This window comes from Microdochium trichocladiopsis (assembly GCF_020744255.1).
Source record: "Microdochium trichocladiopsis strain MPI-CAGE-CH-0230 chromosome Unknown B0I36scaffold_20, whole genome shotgun sequence".
Lineage (NCBI taxonomy): Eukaryota > Fungi > Ascomycota > Sordariomycetes > Xylariales > Microdochiaceae > Microdochium > Microdochium trichocladiopsis.
Genome location: NW_025763563.1, coordinates 295,942 through 318,954, shown reverse-complemented (window position 1 = coordinate 318,954; position 23,013 = coordinate 295,942). Strand labels below are relative to the sequence as shown.

General features: G+C 50.8%; 6 protein-coding genes across 6 annotated transcripts; 2 read left to right on the top strand and 4 right to left on the bottom strand.

The window, feature by feature from the left end:
• Nucleotides 1-2,722: 2,722 nt before the first annotated feature.
• On the bottom strand, nt 2,723-4,073 carry B0I36DRAFT_356868 (uncharacterized protein; the record flags this gene model as incomplete). Its single annotated transcript, XM_046157704.1, has 5 exons — nt 2,723-2,849; nt 3,235-3,280; nt 3,472-3,646; nt 3,708-3,977; nt 4,071-4,073. The coding sequence occupies 5 exons, from the start codon at nt 4,071-4,073 to the stop codon at nt 2,723-2,725; spliced, it is 621 nt and encodes a 206-aa protein (XP_046003848.1).
• A 3,443-nt stretch (nt 4,074-7,516) lies between these two features.
• B0I36DRAFT_343027 (uncharacterized protein) lies at nt 7,517-8,731 on the bottom strand. Its single transcript, XM_046156123.1, has 5 exons — nt 8,603-8,731; nt 8,328-8,438; nt 7,940-8,108; nt 7,786-7,899; nt 7,517-7,617 (listed from the first exon to the last, which is right to left on the bottom strand). Exons 1-5 carry the CDS (start codon nt 8,665-8,667, stop codon nt 7,546-7,548), a joined length of 531 nt encoding a protein of 176 aa, XP_046003847.1. The 5' UTR covers nt 8,668-8,731; the 3' UTR covers nt 7,517-7,545.
• Nucleotides 8,732-10,201: 1,470 nt separating this feature from the next.
• Nucleotides 10,202-10,546, top strand: B0I36DRAFT_258127 (uncharacterized protein; the record flags this gene model as incomplete). The annotated part of the gene is made up of 1 exon (XM_046151062.1): nt 10,202-10,546. A coding segment is annotated over one exon (345 nt), but the record flags the coding sequence as incomplete, so codon positions are not given.
• A 3,484-nt stretch (nt 10,547-14,030) lies between these two features.
• On the bottom strand, nt 14,031-15,536 carry B0I36DRAFT_370550 (uncharacterized protein; the record flags this gene model as incomplete). Its single annotated transcript, XM_046159922.1, has 4 exons — nt 14,031-14,582; nt 14,663-14,793; nt 14,857-15,144; nt 15,254-15,536. The coding sequence occupies 4 exons, from the start codon at nt 15,534-15,536 to the stop codon at nt 14,031-14,033; spliced, it is 1,254 nt and encodes a 417-aa protein (XP_046003845.1).
• Nucleotides 15,537-18,226: 2,690 nt separating this feature from the next.
• On the top strand, nt 18,227-19,280 carry B0I36DRAFT_258181 (putative hemolysin-III channel protein Izh2; the record flags this gene model as incomplete). The annotated part of the gene is made up of 5 exons (XM_046151072.1): nt 18,227-18,345; nt 18,394-18,566; nt 18,615-18,796; nt 18,855-19,091; nt 19,146-19,280. 5 exons carry the CDS (start codon nt 18,227-18,229, stop codon nt 19,278-19,280), a joined length of 846 nt encoding a protein of 281 aa, XP_046003844.1.
• On the bottom strand, nt 19,273-22,417 carry B0I36DRAFT_356866 (uncharacterized protein; the record flags this gene model as incomplete). The annotated part of the gene is given in 6 exon segments (XM_046157703.1): nt 19,273-19,292; nt 19,596-20,044; nt 20,129-21,053; nt 21,347-21,589; nt 21,605-21,903; nt 22,392-22,417. 6 exon segments carry the CDS (start codon nt 22,415-22,417, stop codon nt 19,273-19,275), a joined length of 1,962 nt encoding a protein of 653 aa, XP_046003843.1.
• Nucleotides 22,418-23,013: the final 596 nt, after the last annotated feature.

The window sequence follows — 23,013 nt, the reverse complement described above, 5'->3', positions numbered from 1 at the left end:
AAGGTGCTGGAGAAGTGGGCTAAGCCTACATCCAGGCAATTTTTCTTTGGTGCTTGCTCACCCTCACGATTGCCATGAGACACAGTACAGCAAGCCGGTATCATCGCCACTAGACTGCATTTGATCCAAGACGCCCTCAACTCTTACCCTGACATCTGAGCATGGCCTGGAGCGTTTAACTGGTTTCCAAGACATGAGTCAAGGCTTAAACAAAGGTTAGATAGATAGGCTGTCGCGAACCATATGCCCCTAGCCGTTATAGTTTCCCGACGTGGATAATTTTCTTCAGGACTACAATACGCGGTTCCTGAGAGATTCCAACTCTATGCTTTTGAAAGCCAGATGGCGGAGTCCTTCGTCATCTTCGACAAGGAAAAAAGGGTGCACAAGCGCCGTCGAGACATGTTACCTGTAACATCAAGCAGCCCTCTCCCTTGATGACAATAGCGCTCCCGGAACTGCAGGAATAAATCTACGCCACGGCTTTGGAGGTTTGAAAAGCCATGCCTTCGGACAAATTCGCCAGCATAGTAGGTGCTCGAAGCAATGATGACCTTTTGCAATCCCAAGGGCTCTCAAAGTTTCGACGCACAGTTCGCTCGATATTGTACCGAGTCCTATGAAGGACGAATCGATGACACACTGCATTCCCCTGCAATCACGCAAATTTCCGCTCAGCCGTCTACCAACCCAATAAGCGGACACTCCAGAGTGCATGCATTGTAGGACGCCTGAGCGCGGTCGATGCCTGGCCAGTGGTCTGAGCATAGAGAGATCATGCTTCAAAGCAGAAGCATTTGGTGCCTCTCACATGCGTTGCTCACAAGAGCGCGTTTCAGTTACCGATCCACCTATCGTATTGCATCTCTTGCTCCATGTCCCTCCCTCAGGCGGTCCAGCACACGGCCATCACGAGAGAGCACTTGTATCCACGCCACGGGGTGTTCTTGTTCCTATTGTTCTTGATTGCCCTCCTTTCTTCGCTGGCACTCTCGGCATGCTATTTCTTCCCTTGCCAATGATTTCGGGAAAAGCCATTCCTGACTGCCACCCTGTTTCGCTGGTACGGCTCCATGATGACGTGGTAGTCGGCAAGCATCAAGACGACTGTCGGTGGGGACAGAGATCGTGTGTGGCGAAGTCAGCGATCGCCAGCCGCTTTTCTGTGCTGCCCCGGGTCCAGTAGCACTTCCCCGCCTCAAGCTTCGTGACCTAACTCTTGCACGCCGTTATTTCCATCCCGTACTGCTCCAAGATCCACTAGCATTTGGAGAAGCCATATATGCGGGAAGAGTCTGTCAATATGAGAGGCTTCTCGCGGCTCTCGCATGGGGCGCGACTAACGAGTCTTCGTGCCTGGATGAAGAAGCCTTTGCTGATGCATCGGCGGCCCAAAAGGACCACCGGTGGACGCCTCGACGAAGAAGCGCTGGAACCAGCCACTGAGGCGTAGGAATATGAAGCCCCGGCCGACGGTGCTACCGCCGGCCAGCTTGTAGGTGAAATGATTCGCGATTGGTACCGCGTTCGAGTACCGCAGGTATCTCTGTGTTGTCAGAACCCCCCCGGGTATGTGGATTCTTGACCATAGGTAGGCAGGTTTGGGGGAAGTCCGCAGCTGAGAAAGTACTCGCACACCAGGTAGTGCTCCGCCGTCATAGTTGCCGTCGTCGTTACAATGGTCGTCCTCGTCGTTCCCGTCGTCCCCGCGTGTGCCGGGTTTGCTCCCTTAGTCGCGCTGCTAGGCGAGCTATACGGTCTACGCCGAGCTTTGCTGCGGCTAGAGCGCCCACGAACGAGTCGAGATCCCTCCCCCGTCTCCCCTGAGCATTCAGGCCAGTGGTACTCCGATCGGCGGATCGTACGAACGACGATCTGCCACCCGTACCCGTCTGGTGTTAGCCGCCTGCTCAGTAACCGAAGCCGTGAGGAAGACCGGGCGGCGGCAGGCCGACGATGTGCTAGCTTACCTCTTTGACGACGTCCCTGACGTCCTGATTGCGGGCCAGTCACTGCCAACCTGCTCGCCTAGCCCCATCTCGGCCGCGTATGGCCAGACCAGCAGCTTCCGGATCTAGGACCTGGGGCCGCTCAGTATGCGTGCCTATCCTTGGCCCTCATACTGTCTGGGTGGTCCACCCTCCTTCTTTTGTAATGCCAGGATGGTAGCGAGCTCTCGTAAAGCCCGCGTCTTGTGATATAAGAGGAGGCCGATCTGGAGGCGGACCTACTAGTGTCGGTGCACCTCCTCCGTGCCTTGGCCCTCCTCGCTGCCTGCTCCGAGACGTCGGCTGCCGGGTTCCTGATCCTTCACGGCGCCAGAGCCGCCAACACGCTCGCGGATCCTCGCCTCGGCGATTTGTATCTTCTTCTGGGCTGCGTGAGGGTGCTTACCGGGTCTTCGAGCAGACGGTATGCTTGTTGTCGAGAGGTCACCTCGGCCGTGCGTCGTGACGATGGCGCCAGCCTGTCCCGGGAATGGTCTCCAGCTCGCTTTGCGGAAGTCCTTCCCAAATCACCTTGGCATTCCACATCTAAGAGGACAGAAGAGAGCTACATGTCACGATCAGGCGTCGGGGGGCCACGCGTCTAGTTGAACTCTTCTACTTTGCTATCTTCTTTTAGCCCTGAAAATCGAGGACGCTTTTCTCAGTGGGTAGTAGCCGCCCGACGGGGTCCCCCGTAACGCGAGGAAAGCTATTATCTTCGAAATCCTCTTCTATCATTGTCCATTCTTCTCCCAGCGCACGAAGTTGTAAATGGCTTGGCTAATGTCCAAGGCGAGAAGATTCGGAAAGCCAGGGTCAGGGTAGGCACAACCAGGGGTAGGAGCTACGAGGAAGATGCGTCTACAGCGAAGGTCAGTCTCCTCTCTGCGTTCATAATTGTGCAATACCGTTGCACGTGACCCCAGCTGACGACAGTACGTGCGACGCCTCGGACTCGGAAAAGAGAAATGCAAGCTCCAGTCCGAACAGCTAGTGAACATCAACAGGGAAATTGTAGAATCTTGACCGTGGTCATGGCAGGTATGGCGGCAACGTCGCGATACGTCAAGGTCTGGCGAGTATTGAGTCAGCAGCCTGCTAAGTATACCTCTATTTGCCCTATTTGCCCTTGCTCCTGGGGAATGGAAGTGCGTTGCTTTGCGCACTCCTCATGCACTTTCTTGGTTAGAAAGGGGCTGAAATGAAACGGGCCTGCTACGTGCATAGAGCTTTCACAAGATATTACATGTCCAACATGTGGGTAACAGGCACAGTGAGGCAGGCACGGGGGACTAGGAATCAGTCGCATTATCGAGACGCCGATGCAATAATACATTCATTGACATTGTCTACATGCCGACCTTACGAATCTAAGGGCGATAGTGCTTTACATTTCACATATCCGTGGCTATGATGTCTGGAAGTATAGATAGATAGTGCTCTGCCTGTTGTTTCTTGACCTCAAAAACGTCTTTTCCGTTACCTAAGTTGGCGCGCATAGACTCATCTTGCTTTATTTTAGCAATTTCCTCACCATACACAATGCCCAAATCAAATTGATGGTTCAAAGTATCTTTCCATGGATCAGCAGCCATTCTAATGATATCTTTCAAGACCAAGGCAAGTGGGCAGTTCTCGCATTGTTCTGCCTCGAAATCCTGAGACAGCGTATTAGCTGAGGGCTCTTAAGTTCCATGAGAACCATGGATGTAAAGATACCGTGTAGTCTGGCAGCATCTTTCTCTGCATCTCCTTGGGAGCGCTCTTTGAAACATCTTCAGAATACATGGCTCGACCGACTTCAGACCATACCAGGTGTCGTACGATTCTTGGTAGTTCAGAAGTCAGCTCCCGCTCAGTTGCACGGAATTCTGACAGAACTTCGAATTCATCGTCGGAGCTATCTGTGTCACTGCACGCGTTGGTAGGGCTTTGTCTACCTTGCTCTCGCAGAATAGCATTCTTGCGACTGTTCTTTTTCCCCTGGCTCTATTTTTAATACCTGCGGGAGCGTATATTCCATAGCAAGTTCTTCCTGACCTAGTCGTTTCGGTTGCCAAACTAAGGATTGACATTTCGTACCATGATTTGAACTGTAATCGATAGCGCTTCTGATTTTAGCCCGCCTTACTATTTTAGATAATGCCTCGGGCGGCGATGATGGGTATTTTCTTTTCACTCCTGGTACGCGTCATGGCTAGGTATTGTCGACTGGGCAGTCTTCTATACCTCAAAATAATTCCTAGTAACTCTCGGAATGGACGAATTTGTCATTCAATGAGAGCTACAAAACCTTTCACAGTTTAATTTACGCACAGTGAGGTAATGCTCCTCATCACATATCTTGCGATGACCGTCAACTACCGACTTGGCCTGCCTGGCTCGGCGACTTCTTCTGACTATTGAGGTCTTCCCCATTGCCTTTATGCTGATCGTCGATAGGTGATTCAAACTCGGTGCGCGAACGCGTCCTTTAATCAGCTGAAATGGGTATGGTGCGGGTTCTCGCCGGCATAGATTTCGTCGTTCTCCACTTCCTAGGTGGGAGGGATCCTGAAGCCTTGAAAGGCTGTAACACAGCATGCCGCCTGGGTAGTGGTATCACATAAGACTCTGCCCATTGCATCAGCAAAATGGACGTTTGCCATTGTCATCTTTCGTAAGTGAAACTCGTGGATTCCTCGTAAGGCGATAAAGTGGGACGTTCGTGATTCCAAATCTGTCAGAGTGCGTAGCATTACAGAGATAGGACGCAGCTTGGGGTTGTAGAGCTCCGTATTGCGCTTTGCGGAGCAGGGCAAGGCCTACTGCATGAGCCTGTCGCTTGCGACCCTAAGCCGAGACTCCACCTAACATGTCCCTCTGTCGGTGATATCCTGAGGCTCGAGAAATGCTGCGCCGCGCGTGATAGACAACGACTTTAATAAGGCCTCGCATTTGCGGCAATCACGGTTTACGGCTGTGTAGACCTACCGTGGACGGTATCCGGAATGTATTACGCGCTTGACAGTCCCTGCTACGGAAGGATTTGTCGGAAGTGATGTATGGTTACCACTCAGCGATAGAAACTGTTTGTAGAAAGGACGTATGCACCGCATCTCGGGCTGAAAAGAACAAGCTCCGGCGTCAGCGTAGTGATTATAAAGGCCTTCCATCACATAGCTGCCGCTCTTATATTCTCTTTGGACCAGACAACCAGGGACCCGACATCTGAAGAGTGGCTATTATGGTAGCATCTCGCCGCGCCAGTGACTATTGAAGTATTGGCTTTTCAATGTAAAACTATTCTCCATCACTCAAAGATGGCTATTTACGGCACATCACTCTCGTTCACCTCTTCTCTTAAGTTGCCTCCTTCGTTTCCTCTGTGGCTGCTGACGCCCTGATTCCAAGTAATAATGGCGTCACTTAGATAAGATGTGTCTATTGATCCTCCTTGCGCAGCCGCCCTCGGTGGCAGAAGTCCCTGCTTGTAGCGAATGTGCTTTATTGTGCGAGAATTGATCACGCGGTCTCTAATGGGCGTGCTAGTCCGAGGAGCCGCACCATTTCGGCCGTATTGTGAAGGAGGCGTTACAAGTAAGAATGACATGACGAGACCATGGCCCTCTGCGATGCTCTACCTTGACAATATGATTTACTGTACTCGAAGGTGCTGGACTAGACGTATGCCCATGTTTACCAGCGGATTTGCTCACTCGTGGAGTATCGAGCTATCACGTCAGGTGTTCCTTAGAATACATCTTCTACATATACAGCCCTGTGAGGCTGCTCGGGCCTGGATGCACGCGTCGATGATGACGGTGGTCTGGACGATACACATGATAGACCATCACTATTCAAGCCAGTTCCTGTTCCGGCAGGTGTGGCGCATTGAGTGAGACGACGAAGGATTCACGTGCAAGGTGTCAAGAGGAGTGATAGACAACGGCTCGGATGAAGCCTCCTCGAACATACTTGTCCCTGCGGGTTGAACATGCTTTCCCAGATCGCTGTGAAGGACTCTGGCTATGAATTCTGCTAGCAGAAGACTCGACTATTGCGGTTCAAAGAACTCTCACACATTAAGGACGATGCCGGCGAAAGACGCATGATAGATCAAGCAAAGATGACCATATATAGACGGGGGCGTAAAATACTTGGACTGAAGCACGACTCTATACGTCCGACCACTAAAGTCAGCAGAAGGAGAATCGTCGTTCGTAAATGTACCAATCTTATTCCGCGAACACCATTATTCCACGCACTACGATTCGTATTACGTGAAGCCACGTAGATCATGAAAATAAGGCATTGCACAATTATCGTTTGTTTTTGGCGAATTCTTATTATTACGCGAGATCAGTAATTATGATCTCATCGCTCACTTTACAGCCTAGTACATGAATACTTAAGCCTATTGGTGTCTCTAATCATTGACTGCGACAAAGGTACAATAAGAGGTTCAGTTTCCAATTTGGCCTCATGATTTCTAAAATATCTGTTGGACCATCCATGCAACTTTTGGTTTTGGTGTGGAGATGAAGCTAGACATCACCACTTCTTGACTCATAGCTGCCGACCCGAATTGGTATCCTAGATCCCAGCATTGCCACCCTATCTGATTTTTTCCTCTTTCGCCACTTCAGGAGCACCGCTCATATGGCTCTCGATAACCGATCTCAGCATGACAGATCTCATACATGATCTAAGGGTTCGACCGAAGCTTTTGAGTCGTACCTTGCATAGTCGATCCCTCCGTATACGATCGACGTCGGCAGTTTGGCGAAATTGCCCGTGACCGAACGGTCAGTCCAAGTTATCCTTCAATGTGATTACTTTTCACCGCTCAGTAAAGAATGACATGGCGGGTGAGTGGTTTTTCTGAGAGTTCGACGAGGAGTGTCTGTACCCATGCTCGAACTTTAAGAAGTGTAAACGACATTAAGGTCAAAGGGTGTAGCAGAAAGGTGCCGTCTACGCACTTCTATTCTACCGATTGAATGCAGGTGCCGTTTCCTTATGTTTTTATTGATGATGTGGCTTGAGGCAGGTATGTATGAAGAAAGGAATGGGCGCAAAGGATCACCAGTAGAAAGGTCGGTTCGAGCGGACCGCGGTACAGTATTGCAGTATACGAAGGCATCAGCTATGCGTTCTTCAGCGGTCATGGAAGACTTCTTTTCGAGGTTTTATTGAGCATTCTTTGCCACTGCAGCAGATGGCCCGAACCGGGCTGTGTTATTGGATAACGTTGGATTTCACTATCAGAAGGGTACAGCAGATGGCGGCAGAGGCTGGCGTTCTTATTAGACTTTACCCCGCCATAACCCCGCGCCTGATCCATCGTAGAGTTCTGCGGAAGGTCAGACACTTGAAGCACACCAGAATTTCCGAATTGATCCGGAGAGATTTTGAATCTACACGAAGTCTGCGTCAGGGCGGTGGGTTGCCCGAAGCGAAGGTGCTGAGGGCCATTTTCGCCAACGCCGGGTATCACGTGGAACATCTCCGGAGTAGTCTCTATCATCACTCAATCTTCGAAGCTTACTCTGTGTTGATTGCGTCTACCCAAAGTCTATCTTGTGCACAACTGCTCCGCTATCCCTGGCATGATTCCGTTCTCTTTGATATCCCAGACACCGATGGTCTTGTTGTTGTGCAGCCATTCCAAATCATAGCCAGCTTCAGCGGCTGGTTGCAGCAGTGGCCTGATAGGCCTCCTTCCAATCATCGTTAGTGGTCTTTTCACTTAGCCAATCCTGAACGATTGGATGGCTCATTTGGGGCATGGGCAGGTTTAGGCGATATGGCGGACGTCGGCATTGCATCCCCGGCAGTTGGTGCTGCAAGGATCAAGTTCCACTGCAGTAGCTCTCCGCTTCTTGCGTTGCATTGCTTCTTCAGCCCGTGCGATGGCTGCTCGCGAATTCTATAGGGAATCCGCATGCGTCTTCAGGCCATGGCTTTACGCGTGATCGATGAGCTGGTCTAGAAGTCTTGTCGTCCAGCTTATAATGTTTTCCGTTCTGAATTCCACAATAAAACCCGACGTTTGTACACGAGGAGCTGGTGCAAGAGAAGAGCTGATTACACTTCTTGCCAGACGCACCTGCGAACCGTACCGGCTGCCTGTTGCCCCTGCAAAAGTTTATTCATGCAGGCGGTTTGCTTTTTCGTGGGCACCGCGGCCTACCTGTCTCGGTCAGACCTTGAAGGACTCCATAGATTCAAGGGATTCATTCTGAGCTTGTGGCTGTCTGGGTCACTCCCGACCGAGCTTATCTCATATCTCCAGTCGATGTCGGATCCTAAGGGTGGTGGTTTGAATGGGGGTTCGCCTCGTCTGGAAGTAGATACGGTGATGATCGTCTCCGATGTTCGTATTCGGGCATGCGGGGCAGACCTTTTCGTTTGGCTTTGTTGGCAAGCTTGAAGCGCAAGGTTTCCCCCAGCAGAGATCCGGGGCAACTTTTAATATTATCTATAGTTTATCTGCAATCTTTCATTAGTCTCCCTTACGCAGTCGGCATCTTGAAGTCAACGGTGTAGGCAAGCGTAGATGGGATGGGGCGGTCGACGCCTGATCAGCCCGGCTATTGCTGCCTGTGATCTTCCTGGCATTCCAGACGAACGCTAGGTGTGCTGAGCCAAAGACGAGGTCATCGTGGCTGTCAAGTAGAGGGCTATCGGGATTCATAGCTGCATGAATCTTCAGGGGGCCAAAAAGGTGACTCGGAGGGGGAGAGGAGAAAGGAGAGAGAGAGGGTAAAGGGATGGGTGGGTGCGGGCGCCCAACGGGGAGTGTGACCTGCGGCTCGAATAGCGGGGCTGAGAAGTGGGGATAAGAATGGAGCCATTACCTTGGAAATTCTAGAAGATCCCAAAATAGATCTTACAGTCAGGGAGAAATGATCAAATGCGGCTGTTGAGCGCTGGCCTGGTGTTCCAATATGATATCTATTCACGAAGACTTTGTCGCTGCGCTCATGTGCTTTAGAGAGAGACGGACCCGACAATTTATATATTCCGGACTTGTTTGGAGCCATTACAAGGGCGATGAGAGAATTCAGTGACCCCACAAAACAACGAGTCACATGGAATGCCTCCATTTTGTTTGCTCTTTTAATGCTGCATGCGGAAAATGCTGACGTGTGGCAGGTCTTCACACTGTGTTCCACCTGCTTAGAACCTTCCCCACAAATAAGATAGGCTGATAACGTGAAGGCTGAACCTGGTTCTTATTGTATGAAGCAAAGCACTACAAGAAGTTTATGGCTTCTGGGCCGTCCCGGAAACTACTAGCATGCTCCATACGGGTCTTCTGTCGTTCATCGCTTGCGTTCTTTCTCGGAACTTGCTTTATGGATCCCCTGGCACATTTTCTTATTTCGCTCGTTACTCTAATACCTCTAACAAGCACTTTCCAGCACCTACTTAGAGAGCTTGTCTGGAAACTTCAAAAAGCTAATCATGAGTTCCTGAGTCTGTTACTGAATGGAGTTCTGGGGTTAGTGTTTCCCATCGTTTGTATCGCAAATATACTAAAGAGACTTCTAGAAACTCAATTGATCTCTCCTTTGCGACTATTGCAGTACTGAAGGGGAAGCCTTTAGTAGCACAAAACGCACTCGTGGGAGTGCTTCTAGGGAACCTCCTCGTTATCATGGGCATGTGCTTCATAAGCGGAGGTTTCCACCACTCGTACCAAGAATTTCCTCCACAATGGCACGTCTTAATTCTCAGATGCTCGTAGTCAGCTTAATGAGTATTATCGTCCTACTATAGTAGGTTGGCAAGGTGAGACTGCCCTGATTAAGACTAGAAATCGCACATCTAGGAAACTAGCTGACACTCAATTAGATAATATACGAGAGCCTGCTAACATATCTCACGCTGTAGCCTGGGTCCTGATTGCACAGTTCGTCCTATACATCTTGTGGTCTTCCAAGTACACAAAACTTCCAGTGTCCCTGTCTCTGATACTTTTCAAGAAGCAGTGATGTTCCCGGCCCATGTGCTGTTAGCTATTGGGAGCTCTTCCCTCCCGATCAAGTACGAGGGCCTGGGACAGTGGCGTAATCAACAGAAGGAGAAAAACGCGCATATGTCTCGTTTGCCATATTCAATTTCTATCGCTGGAATAGTTCTGAGCTATTCCGCAGCCGTCGCGTCGTCCTATTTTCTTATAGAGGGTTTTAGCCGCTCGTGAGCTACAAACGATCTCTATCGATTTCCTTGAGTTGATTGTCATACCACTGGCGCTGGGAATCATCGACCAGGTAACGATCATCACTAAGACAAAGAATCAGGATATTAGCTGGCTTATCGATACGGCAGTGGTATCAAGCATTAGGGTTTCGCTCTTCGCGTTCCCCATTGCGGTACTTACCGGCGTTCTGATTTCATCGACCTCCGTGCTAGCCTTTGATACTTTCCAAGCAATCATGCTTGCCATTGCGGTCTTACTAGTCAACTACGTGTTGCACTCTGGCAAGGCATTCTGGATCGAGGGGTCAATGCTCATATCTGCATATGTTCTAACCGCGATCGTTCTATGGCACTATCCTATTCACTAGGTGCTTGTTGTCGCGTACTTCCACAAAGATGGAGTACTCAAGATGAGAGATTGGTCTCTCAATTGTCACAGAGGCTCTGCGCCCCAGCCGCGATACGCTGGCACACTCGTGGCGGAAGGAGGTGGGGGGGGCAGTATCTCTTGTACAAAACGATAGGGAGTAGCATCCCAAATGGTCACATCGTACAACCACCCAGACCGCTAGGAGGTGAGATTCGCAATATATATGTATAAAGCGGCAGGCAAATAAACGATGTTCTAGTGTAAAGCACTCTCGCAGTCACTCTCAGTGCATGACATTCTAGGTGTCGCCCTGAGCAGAGATTCCACGTACTATATCCTCGGTCAGTGATATCCTGAGGCTAGCGAAAGACTGCGACACTCAGCGGCGGTGGAAATGATCGCAAGACTAGTTCGATAACATATTGTACAATGCTGCCTTCCATGTACGAGGTCCAATGCTGAGTGCAGGTTGGCCTGCTCGTTGTAGTGGATGGGTTGCATGGGATATAGTATATAGTGATGAAAATTATCGTACATTTTTACCCGAGAAAACGCGTTAGTAGACAGCGCAGTGAGGAAATGACGGAAGGTGGTATGTTAGGGCAGGGGCAGTCTAGTCAGGGGCCTGGTATTCCAGGACAGTACTTCATAAGCCAGAATTTCGTGATCTTTTCCATAGACACCCAGATACACACCACCAATGCAAGCAGGTTTCGCCACATCTTCAGTTTTGCAACTTGACATCCAGAACAGTGCTGCATTCGCTTGACAATGCCCTGATCAGGCAATCCCTCATATGTGCAGCGACACCCCCTTGCATGCTGTCGTTGCTGGCTCCCCCATCAAAACCATCGCTATCTCTACATCTGGGAATTGCTCACTTAGGTGTCCCGCCTAAGTGAGCCTCGCTAGTAATACCACCGAAATTGGCAGGCGATGAACTCACCTTAGTCATTGGGTGGTTGTCCTTTCCGTGACCGAAGGGAGTCTCACCTTGCCCCTGCTCAGTGTCTCATTTGGTTCAGGATTACCTGGGCATTGTTAAGTTAAGTTAACTTAGTTATAATTTTTCGAACTTGCTATAATGGAATATCCATCTTTTAGACAGTTCGACATAACGGGATGAAACAAATATACAGAAGAAAACCACGCAGTGGTCTAAGTTGAGCAATCTGGGGGATCACCGAAGACGGATCAGAGACCCTATGAAACCTATCTGGGAAATCCAGGACTGGGGTCGATCACCTCTATGGCTACTAGAACACTGCAAGGTCGGGGCTCCGGTGGGAATTACTCAGTGTCCGGACATATGCAACTGATCTACAAGCTGTGACTCAACTGTAGATAAGCATTGGAGTAGCTATACAGTAGGCCGCCAAGGGTAACGTCGGTCACCAGGATCTATTATGCGACGATTAGTCTCCCCCCTTCCCAAACCCCCTGGTGCTATGAAAGATGGTCATTTCTCATGGAGATCTTGGCGTCATCAATTGGTCATAATAAGAAGCACTGTACCTTCCATCATTGAAGCAATTTGTCATGCCTTACTTAAGGTCTTCGACTATAAGTTCGGCCTCGTTGCCCGCGAGAAAATGTACTCAATACTCATTAAGATCAGTCATGGCCCCGTCTACTGTCCAAAACATTCAAGCTATGTCAATCAGCGCGACCGGTGTATAATGAAAATTTTGAGGCCAAACGTTTGCGGGATGGTATGGTACGAATCACGTTTAAGTCGGATAAGACCATTCCCAAAAAGGAGTCATACATTAGAGCTATCAAGTTTTCGGATGATCGTAACGGCCTTTCCTATATTGAAGGCAAGACCCAGTATGTGCACAATAAAGACCAGCCTGGCGTGCCTATGAAATTCCCTACTCGGAGTATCTCTTTTCGACAGTACACGTCTATGAAGAAATTCAGACTGGGAAGCTTTAAGAGTCGTTCACATGGTACCTTCCTCAGACGAATCATTCGACTCCGAGGCTTAAAGGCGCAATGGAGGCGGGCTAGGCTGTGGCCACTTGCAAAATAATGAGTCCACACATAAACCACATTTTGTAGTGTATTTCTCAAAAGCATCATATTGCTGCGTGTTTCACTCCGGGCGATGGGAACCGCTTGTTCCAGACACGCCTCAAATTTAGGCTCAATGAAGATCAGGTCAACGGGAATTCCAGATGCCAGGGTGTCGCAAGTTTGGAGAGCAACATGTTGAGGATGGGGAGGAGTACGGCAGCACATTATTGTACGCAAGAGCTAGCTGTAGCACGTAGTAGGTAGTCAAATAGATAATCAGAAGACCTCGAAAAATCGCGCATCCTACTACGAAGAAACAAAATAGAGGAAAACTGTTTATGCTATCCTTTCACGGGGAGAAATCAGTCATGCAAGTCGCGGACGTTGTGATATGTACGACGTCCGTCATCCATCATTCTACTATCGGGATCACCTGGTGGAGCTGCTGGCTTTCGGCGGGAATCGTTGTTGCGGTCACCGTTTTCACCTTTCCTTCCCTCTGCATTATCACTTTGTAAATGCTCCTGCCGGCGACGATGCCGACGATGACATCGACGTTGTTAGTCCCACTGGCGGTTGGGCTAGGTAGGAAGCCAGACGGTATGCCTGCGCCAATCCGACGAGGTTTCTGCGCGTGCAAACATGTTGCGCAGTTGGAATAATGCGGTCGCCATACGATAGGCCCTAATCGAGTAATGGTGCAATAAGCGACGTGCCCTTTATTTCACACGAAGCTCTCATAGCTCGGCCGCGACTGGGCCTGTCCAGGTTCAAGTCGCCAACTCTGACACAATTCTGGACGCAGAAAACAGGTAGGAAGGTTGTTCTATACTATGGCCTGGCTACATCGCTAAGAAGAAGCACTAGAGACTTTCGACCAGGAGGACCGATGGCTGGGCTGCGGTCTCCGCGACCTCGAACTGCCTTGCATGACGGGTCAATGCTTCCGAGGGTTACGCGGCTTTAGCGTCTACCACGTGGCCTGGCGGCCATGCCCACTTGCACATGTCTTCGTCGCACTGGACGCGGCGGCGAGGTCAGCCTAGCCTGGCAGGCACCTGTTCGAACCTCCACTTCCGAAATAACAAACTCAATGGATATCTTGTCTGCTGGCAAGCAAACAACTTCGCAACCCATGGAGTTGATTAATGCTCTAAGCTAGCATAACCTACGTGGAAGTAAGAACAACGTCGTGGTGTGCATGGTTGACACTGCATACATGTGAGACCCTGCAAATTAACTCGATTACGGGGTGAAATCAGACAGGAGTTAGGTCTGGGATCATTAACTACGCATGCTACGAAGCGTCTCTAGGTAGACTAAGACGGTTGGCTTCCTTCTTGCCCGACAAGTTGGCGAACCTGCGAGATCTCATCTACCGATCGTCTGGTCCACAGACCTTTACGGCCTTGTCGTCTATGCCTCCAGCAAAACTCCGCAAACAGATGCGAGAGTTTCCTGGTTTAGTGGATTTGCTGGCCACAAACAAGGCAATCCAGAGGCTCTGTCCACTCCTTGAGTCCACCGGTCACTTCTTCCCGCAGATCAGTAATCTCGACAACTGGCGGACTGACGTTATCTCTAATGATGGCGGAGAAATAACCGTCGTATGATTTCGCCTTCTGGGCATCCGGCTTGCGGCCGCGGCCTCTCTTTCTCGGTTCTGGCGCCTGACCCGTGCTCTCCGCCTGGATAATGGGAAGCACTTTTGCGACATCAGCCATCTCGGCGGTGTTTGGCTCCCCGGGCTTCACATCAACAGAGGGTTCGGCCGTTGGTACTGCTCCGAACTCGCTGGGTGACGGGCACACGCGGCCAGTCTCATTATCTTGCTCGTCCTTGACGGGCGCCGGCTGGTGAGGTTTGTCGGTTCCGAGGCGGGCGAAAGTGCGCAGTAGAGCTTTGTGGACCAGGCAATCGTCGTGCAGCCACTTGCGGCACTTCCCGTTAGTGCAGCAAATGAGCTTCTTGTCGGGGTTTTCAGGACAGTTACAGTAGCACCGTCCTTCAGCGGACTAATTCCAATATACGAGTTAGCATAGTCTCGACGGCACGGATAATTCCCAGAGTCCAGGGCGAAATGTGGATGGCATACCGAGAGGTCCATGGTTCGCACGTCAAAGGCTTGGCGCCAGTACAGAGCTGGTTGTACTTCATCTTCATTTGTCTCATCCCACTGATGAACAGTTGCGCTCGCCGTGACAGCGACCACGTTGATGACGTCCACTAACGAAGGCGATGTCAGTAGTCCATTCACGTACCCCATTTGTGCACGCGGGATGACTGAACTGTGATTAGAGGCGATGAGCTCGTTATTGCCATGATACGGCTGTCTGCCCTTGATGGCCCGCTTTCCATCTGTCGTGCCTGCCGGCAGCTCGTCAGGCCAGTACATCCAGTAGACGCGCGCATACACGTGATGCTCGTCCGCGGCGCGAATTTCGAGAATCCTTGCGACCCAGTCGTCATCCGACTTCTTTCTAGGTTGGCGGGACTCGCCGGGGTTCTTCTGGCGCTCAATACTGTTGTCATTTGCGACGAAGACGAAGCCTTCGCTGTGGTACTTGACACCATTTACTACGCATCACTATGTCAGTATGGAGGCACGCATTGCTGAAAGACGATGTACTGTAGCAGACATCATTGGGCAGATGGAGACAAAGACGGGTGGTGTGGGGGCAGGTACAAACGAAGCTGTTATATCTGGCCATTTCCATCCACTCGGCAAACGGAGGGACCTGGTAGTGGCGGTCCATGGTGTTATCCTTGGCATTGAACTTGCCGATTGGAGAGAATGGCGAGACCTGGAGATGGATTTTCGGCGGAGGCGCGGGCCGATCCTCTGAGCCGCCACAGCCGTGCTTTGTATTCTTCTTCTCATTGGGATCCGGATGTATGACAGTGAAGGGGCACTCGGCTATGTTGTCGGTGGAATCTTCCTGCCGAGGCCGCTTGCGAGTGGTGGCCATTGCTACAGAATCGTATGTTGTTCGAACCTTGAAGATTGGCGTGCTCCTTTGGCAAGAGCGTTACCTGGTTGCTATGTCGATATTTGCGTGTGGGATGCAAGCCACGTGTCCGGGACGTGTGGACGGATGAGCAGTAGCCGACGATGGAGTTCCAATGGTTGAAGCTCAGCGCGATCTTTCGTAAGAGAAAATAGAGCAAGTAGGCCCAGGCAGCAGCGGAAAGGCTGCGACAAAGCGCCTCGTTGGAGTTGCGCGCAGCGTTGGAGGACAAGGTTGGAAGTGCTATGCGGATGGCGCAGCAGGAGCTACTACAAGATCGGCAGCCAGAGAACTATGCTGGCGGGGCACACGCGGCAAGGGATCCTATCTTTATCAAGCGGCAAAAAGAAGGGATGCTGCCCACGATGATGTGAGACGTGCAGCAGGCAAAGAGGATGGATGTCGGCTGCTTTGCGCGGCGCAGGCGAGGAAAAGCTCGCAGAGGTGTGTGGGCTGGGAATGGGCGGGAGATGCGGCCCGAGGTACTGACTGACGCGCAGGCGCCGATGCGCGCACGGCTTGGAACAGGAGCAAATTCGAGCTGATTGTGAGGGAGCGACGAGAGCGCAGACGTTGTTGCGATTTGACAGGCGCCATGATTGAGACGGAGCGGCGCGCGGCGGTGAGGCCCGCGTGCAGCGGCGACCCAGCGATCCAGGGTGTGGGCCGCCGACCGGCGCACCGCGTGGAATCACCTCGTGCTTGGGCAGGCAGGCAGACAGCGCCTTCTAGCAATTTGACAAGCCGCAGCTCGTCGACAATGGACTGGCCACTGTCCTCGCTCTCTGCAGGCACCAACCAGCGCAACACCACCTCCAAAATCGTGGTGGCGGAGGAATCCTGCCCGACCATCTCTGCTTTGCGTGTGTGCCCCGTCATACGGGCCACCACTACAACGACCTACAGCCAGATTCTCAATCAAGGCACCACCAAATGCAGTCGACCATGCCGAGTGTTATACTCACGCTCCAATCCCTCTGGAGTCAAAGTGACGCCGGGCTCATGGCCGATTGTCCGGCCCCGCTCCGCGTCCTTCGGTCGCCATTTTGGCCTCTAAGTGGGCCTCTCAGTCTCGACCACCCTCTACTGTCCGGCCCCCCAGCCCCGCCCTTACATGCGTGGTAACTTGGCCCGCTGCTGGCGATTCTACGAACCACTACCGCGAGCGCTGCCTTGCCTGCCAACACTGCAGTCGCACCTTGCTGCCCTGCGGTCTACTATGGTATTGTATCGGCTGTCCATGCCCATTATTCTCGGGGCTGTTTCCAAACGAGGTCTCTCGCGTACAGTTTTATAAGGAACCTTGACGTGGCATCGCAGTTCGAGCCCCCCGCGCCTCACTTTCACTCTCCTCTGCCCTCACCTGCCCTGGGCTGGTAATATGACGCGTACATCGCGCTTCCCGCTAATTATCTGTCAGTTGCTTTCCCCTCCCGTGAGAGTCTTCCAAAAGTTGCGCGAGAAGGCGGACGCGAACCTGCCGTCACGGTTGGAGATTTCATTTCATTAAATACTCCAGTCGTTCCGGAGCAATTGGCGGGCCAGGGCATTAGCCCAGTCTTGGGCCGTAACGTTATCGTTGTCCGAAATCAGAAGAGTACACTTCGGCGGAGCGCACCTTACAACTTGTCGTGAGCATGCAGCTGTAATGGTTGAAACAGGCCTTTCCTGTCAATTGTCGGGGTTCTATGATGGCTCCGGACGTGGAGAACCACACCTCGTCCACAATTGCGGGCTCGTCATATCTCTTGAGCACCTACGGTGGCATCCTCCTCATCTTGGACCGCACGCAGTCCATTTAGGTCATACGGCACGTAGTTGCACGCGCTGGTCAGCCGGCGATCACCGCGGCTGTGTAAGTGAATTTGGTCAACGATGCGCTGCGTATGATGCACCACAACACCCAGCAAGGTGTACCACGGCATAATAGTACGAAGGCAGGGCATAGCCCACATAAGGCAAGCAATTGCGAGGAACAAGGGCATATTGTTATGACGACGACGTGGTTGGCCTAAATAGATCTCTTTCCCCCAGCCCGTGACGTGCGGCCGGCCAGGTTGGGCAGCAGGAGCCGCCAGCCCGCTGGGGCCTGGCCTCAGAGCGACATCAATATGGCTCGTACCTGACTCGGGCATGGACACAATCCGGCCCTGGGGAGGATCGACATGTCTCAGACCTGCCACCAGGCCGCCAGTCTACCGCGCGCCTTCCTCCCCAGGCCGTGCCTGCCTCTCAACGCGAAGTTTCGTGGGCACAGGTGGGTTTCCAATCACCTATCACGTGCAGCCTCACTCTTCCTCGTCTCTTCAAGGCGCCTCGCGTAGCGAGTGGGTAGATCAACCTATACATCATATCCCCACTAGATGCCACCATCGCCTAAAAGAGAACGCCGTTTGATAGCCCAGGTGCCTGGCTCTTGAGTATGGCCGAAGTCCGGAGTGGAATCATATAGTGGATAACACGAAAAATGCTTGTCGTACTCTATGGAAGGGACAAACAACCAGGTTAATCATGACAAACAATGATTGCTCCACTAACAGGTATAAAAGGTGAATCTGTAGCTCCAAGTCGTTACGTTCGCCATACTTGCTCGCCCTACTCTTGCTTACGATGCCGCAACGATTAAGACTTTGCCCGCTGACATACTGATAATGTCACCTGTTGGGAAAGCAAACCGTATACAGGACCATCTGTCGTCCAAAAGCCTCATGTTATACCATGCGATTCCATCATGGCAACAGGATAATGATTTCATACTATCTGGATATCGGTACGTGCGCTTGAAAGCTGGGTTAATGCATGGCTGATTTTGTTGCAGGCCAATCTCCGGGTCTTTGTACAGGTCACTACGCAGCGTTCTGTATCTGCATAACGAGACTGTGAACATCGTTTCACATATGTCTGGCTGTATCGCATTCACCATAATTCCTTTCTTTCTTCATCATATGCATCATCCTACGGTATCGCGTTACTGCTTCGGAGTGGCCTTTTGTTTCTTATGCTCCGCCATGTAAGCCCGTTGCTCGATTTCTCCAGAAGATTATTGTATTGACGTTGAGAACATATTCCACTCCTTGTCCAATCATAGTCGCAGTTGGGCCCAGTCCTGTAATCGACTTGATTATTTAGGCATCGTGGTCCTTGTCTGGAGTGCTAATGCACCCGTGGTTCATTACGGACTGGCCGGCCTCCCGGACCTGCAGAGGTTCTACAGCTCGACTGTATGTTATTCTTACCCGCAGTTCCTATGAGCGCCTCTGACTACTGTTTGTTTTTAAGAATCTCATTACGGCTGTAATAACTTTGGGGCTCATCTTTGGCCATGGCTTTGGCTTTTCTGCCTTCAGAAAATGGCGTGTACTTGTCTATAGCACATCCGGCTTGGGGTCGCTCGCATCGCTGTTGCATGGCCTTCAAATCAAGGGCTGGGCCGTTCTGGGAAATCATATATCCCTTGGGTGGCTGGCTTGTACGATGTTGCTTAATCTCATCGCCGCAGCTGTCTATGCCTCGAGGGTATGTCGCCTACGATTCCTTACCTGTGACCAAAAATTAACATCCTAGTTGCAGATCCCCGAGAGATGGTTTCCATATAGGTTCGACCTTATCGGAGCCAGCCATCAGATTTTCCATGTCTTAGTTTTAATAGCCACGTTCACACACCTAGCAGGCCTTCTTACAACTTCCCAATATACTATCAGGTAATCGCCTCATAACCTAGCACAACATCGCAGCTATATCAAGTGCTACTCCCACCCGGTCGACTCGCATATGTACCACAGATAGTTGGCGCAATTATGTATGGGATACTATTATGAAACATCTTGAGAATAATAGAGTAGCTGCACACAACACATCGTGATACCCGAGCTTAAACCTACTGCACACCACACAGTGGTAACTTCTTGCGTATCTCTACTATCGCGAAAGAACCGACTTATGAAATAACGCCAAACTGACTAATTCACCCCTCAACGCAGCATCGTCTGTGAACGGTAATAGATAAAACAGAACTGTTACTTCCTTCTCTTTTCCATCGCTCCTCTGACTGATTGCCTGCCGTCTGGGTACGCTTGGAACTTCCACCCCTTGCCGCATACTTCTCACTCCATGTGGTTAGTGCATCCTGAGCGAATATTGTGTCCTCATGCTCCGCACCCAACAGCTGCTGGCGGACTGCCAGGCACTTCCGCATCAGATCCAAAGCTTCGGTATAATCACCCGATTTCTGCCTCAAAAAGGCCAAATCGTCCATACTCTGTGCCGTGAGGAGATGACTCTCTCCAAACATTTCCTTGGACCTCCTCATTACGGCCCTTTGTTGATTTTCTGCCTTTTCAAACTCCTCCAGCCCGTCATATGCACAAGCCAGATTCAATTTGGCTTGAAGGAGCCTAGATTGATTGTTGCCGGGATTTGTTTCGTGGTACTTTACTACATTGATGTAGATTTTTTCCGCATCGGCCCATCTTTTCCAGTGTAGGTATGTTGTTCCAATTTCTGCCATACAGTCGACGGTAAGACTGTGCCCGCGGCCGAATGTCTTCTCGTACCTAGCGAGCGCTTTCTTGAGAAGCGCTACTGCTGCACTGAGCTTCTTTTTCCCTTGCTTTCGATATGTTGTGGCCAGCTCGATTTGAAAGATCAGCATGTCAGGATGATTACGAGGGATCCTGAATTGCACTGATCTTTTTATGGCATTTTTAAACACCTCCACAGCATCCGGTAGTTTGCCGCACTCCCGAAGTAGCATACCCTTATTCGAATAAGAGCCGACCACGTCAGTAGGGTGGGCTCCTTCGGGCCCTTCGCACTCTTCCCGGACGTGGACGATATGTTGTATCAGCTCTAGGCCGGCCTCTGGTTCTCCCAAGCACGAATGCATGAACGCCCGGTCTTCACCAATGGTTAGGGCCAGGGGATGTTTCGAAATGGAGTGCTCCTTGCACATGGTCCACAGATCAGAGAATATCGTTTCCGCTTCCTCGTCGAGGCCTTGGTCACGCAGGATTCTGCCAACATACTGTTTGCTCTCCAAACACAGTTCGTGTATCGGTGGGTACACCTGTAGCGCGGCGTTGTGTGACTTTGTTGCCAGTGGAAGGGCCTCATCGAGCCAGACTTGTTCCCTGGCATATCGACTGCAACGACAAAGCACTAATGCCCACCCTGTGAGTAACGTATTATCCGTCGGGCGGTGTTCGGCCATGATTTTGACAAGAGGGTATAGGTGATGGCACGTATCCCAGTGCTCGTAGTACGCTTCTGGGAACATGTCACTCATCCAAGATATGAATCGCCGAATGAAGTTCCCAGAGCCTCCATCAGTCTCCAGCAAGTATCGTACAGCCAGTTGCACGGTTTTCGGCACCGTGGGAACGTCTGGCTTGCCTGCGGCAACAAGAGCTGAACGACAGAGATGTTTCTCCGCAGAAGATGGTATTTGCTTAACGTGCTCCTTAACGTGCTCCCGGTGGGCTAGGATGAAGTCTGAGGCGCTGCGGTCCCGTTGTGTATTACAGCTTTGCCATTCAAAGAGAGCAAGTCTCGATGCCTTGTTTTGTTCCAGTTCGTGTAGGTATGTACGGACGGATAGCCCGCGCAGGGTCAATCAACCGGCGAAGTGTCTCCGAGCTCGCACAGTAGCCTCTGCGCCATATCGCGGGCTGCCTTCCCTTACCGTATGATACACCAGGAAAAAATCATAGGAATGACTCAGTTGCTGTTCTAAACGTCCTCTAATTCCCAATATTCCTCTCCATCTAGTTTACTTCTATGTTTCTTAAAGCCACCCACTTCTACAGGATGGCGTTCCCAACGAGGACTATAGTAGCGACCTGCTTCGTCCAGTCCCTTTGGCGCTTCGATTTCCGTAGTATAGAAAGAATTAATCTGGCAAATGACTTCGTAGACCGTTGCGTTAGGAGGAAGCTCAATGACAGCTTTACCCCCATTGTCGAGATCATCTACATGTAATTTTGCTCCATTCTCGAACAAAACAGCATCAGGGTTCACTAGAGAGTTCCTACCATTACTGTCAATATACGCGTTCCACGCCCAACTCCCATTGCTCCAGGTCCACTCCATGCTGCGCAGCTTAGAGGGTTTGTAGGTTACGCGGGTATCGATGTTGTTGAAGAAGTTATACACGTAGTCGTAACCGAGCCTAGAGGGTTTGTAGGTTACGCGGGTATCGATGTTGTTGGAGAATTTGTTCACGTAGTCGTAACCGAGCTTTTCAATAGGAACGAGTTGATCTATAGGCTTCTTCCACATTTGACAACGAACAAACAGCAAGGGACTCCTTGAAGACTTGAAGTCTTGTTGGCTTATATAGGCGATAAGGCAGACCAAAAACTGCTGATATATCCACCCATCCCGTTGAAAGTCACTAATGAGTTCATCCTGCAGTCCTTTAGCTTTCCAACTCTCGGTTGCTTTCGCCAAGGACCACCCCGGTTCCCAAAACCATTCACTGTCGACCTGACTTATCCTTTGTGAATCTTTGGTCGTTTCGGGATTTTTAAGTGTTGTGACCTCAGTGGTGAGAATTTGTATTCCTGCATCTCGATATTTTTGTTGCTGATTCTCTATCCGTTCAAGTTCTTCCTCGAAGTCTCTTTCCACTTTACTGAATCTGTTTTGCACAATCGCATCATAATAGCGCTGGAATCTGGACGCTTCGGGTTGACGCCCTGCCCACTCTTTCTGCCGCTGCAGCCAATTCCATGGCGTATCGCGTTTTTCTGCATAATCAGGACATCGGGACTGGATGACCCATCTGTCTATTGCCATGGAGATTGTATACCATGTTACCTTACGTCACTAGCAGCGTCGCGCATTGTGCAAGTAGGCGTGCTTTGACATCCTTTGCTATTCCTAGCATTCTCTAGCTTGTCAAGTTTGGCAGTAAATCTCCCCTTCGTAGCCTTCTTTTCTCTCTCGCTATTCGCAGTGGTCGTAGCTCTTTCAATCTTGGTACTACGTCTGGACCTCGCAACTGGCTCTCCCTCTACAGCATTCATCACTTTCGTAGCGCCGCCCTGGAATTGAGTCCGAGTCCCTTTCTGGGAACGTGTTTGACTTCTAGTTGATACCATTGTTCTGATGTGTCAAGTGTGTGCTCTGGATGGATTTTAAATATTGCACGACGATGAAGGATGAATGATTGATGTAATCAGTCTTGAGACTGTTTGTCATGATTGAACATCAATATTGAATCGTCAACGCATCCTATACTACCCGATTCAAGAGATGCGTTGTCGGCCTGGCAATGCGAACTCAATAAACAGGTAAGCGAATGCAAGGCCTGTATATTCGACCGTTGTGACTCCAACTGTTCTCCGATGGAGGTAGCTTGCGGTCTTGCCCAATGGTTAATTGGAGTACGTCTTGCAGTCATTCTCAGACATCTGATTAATCGTTCCGGTTGCGTAAT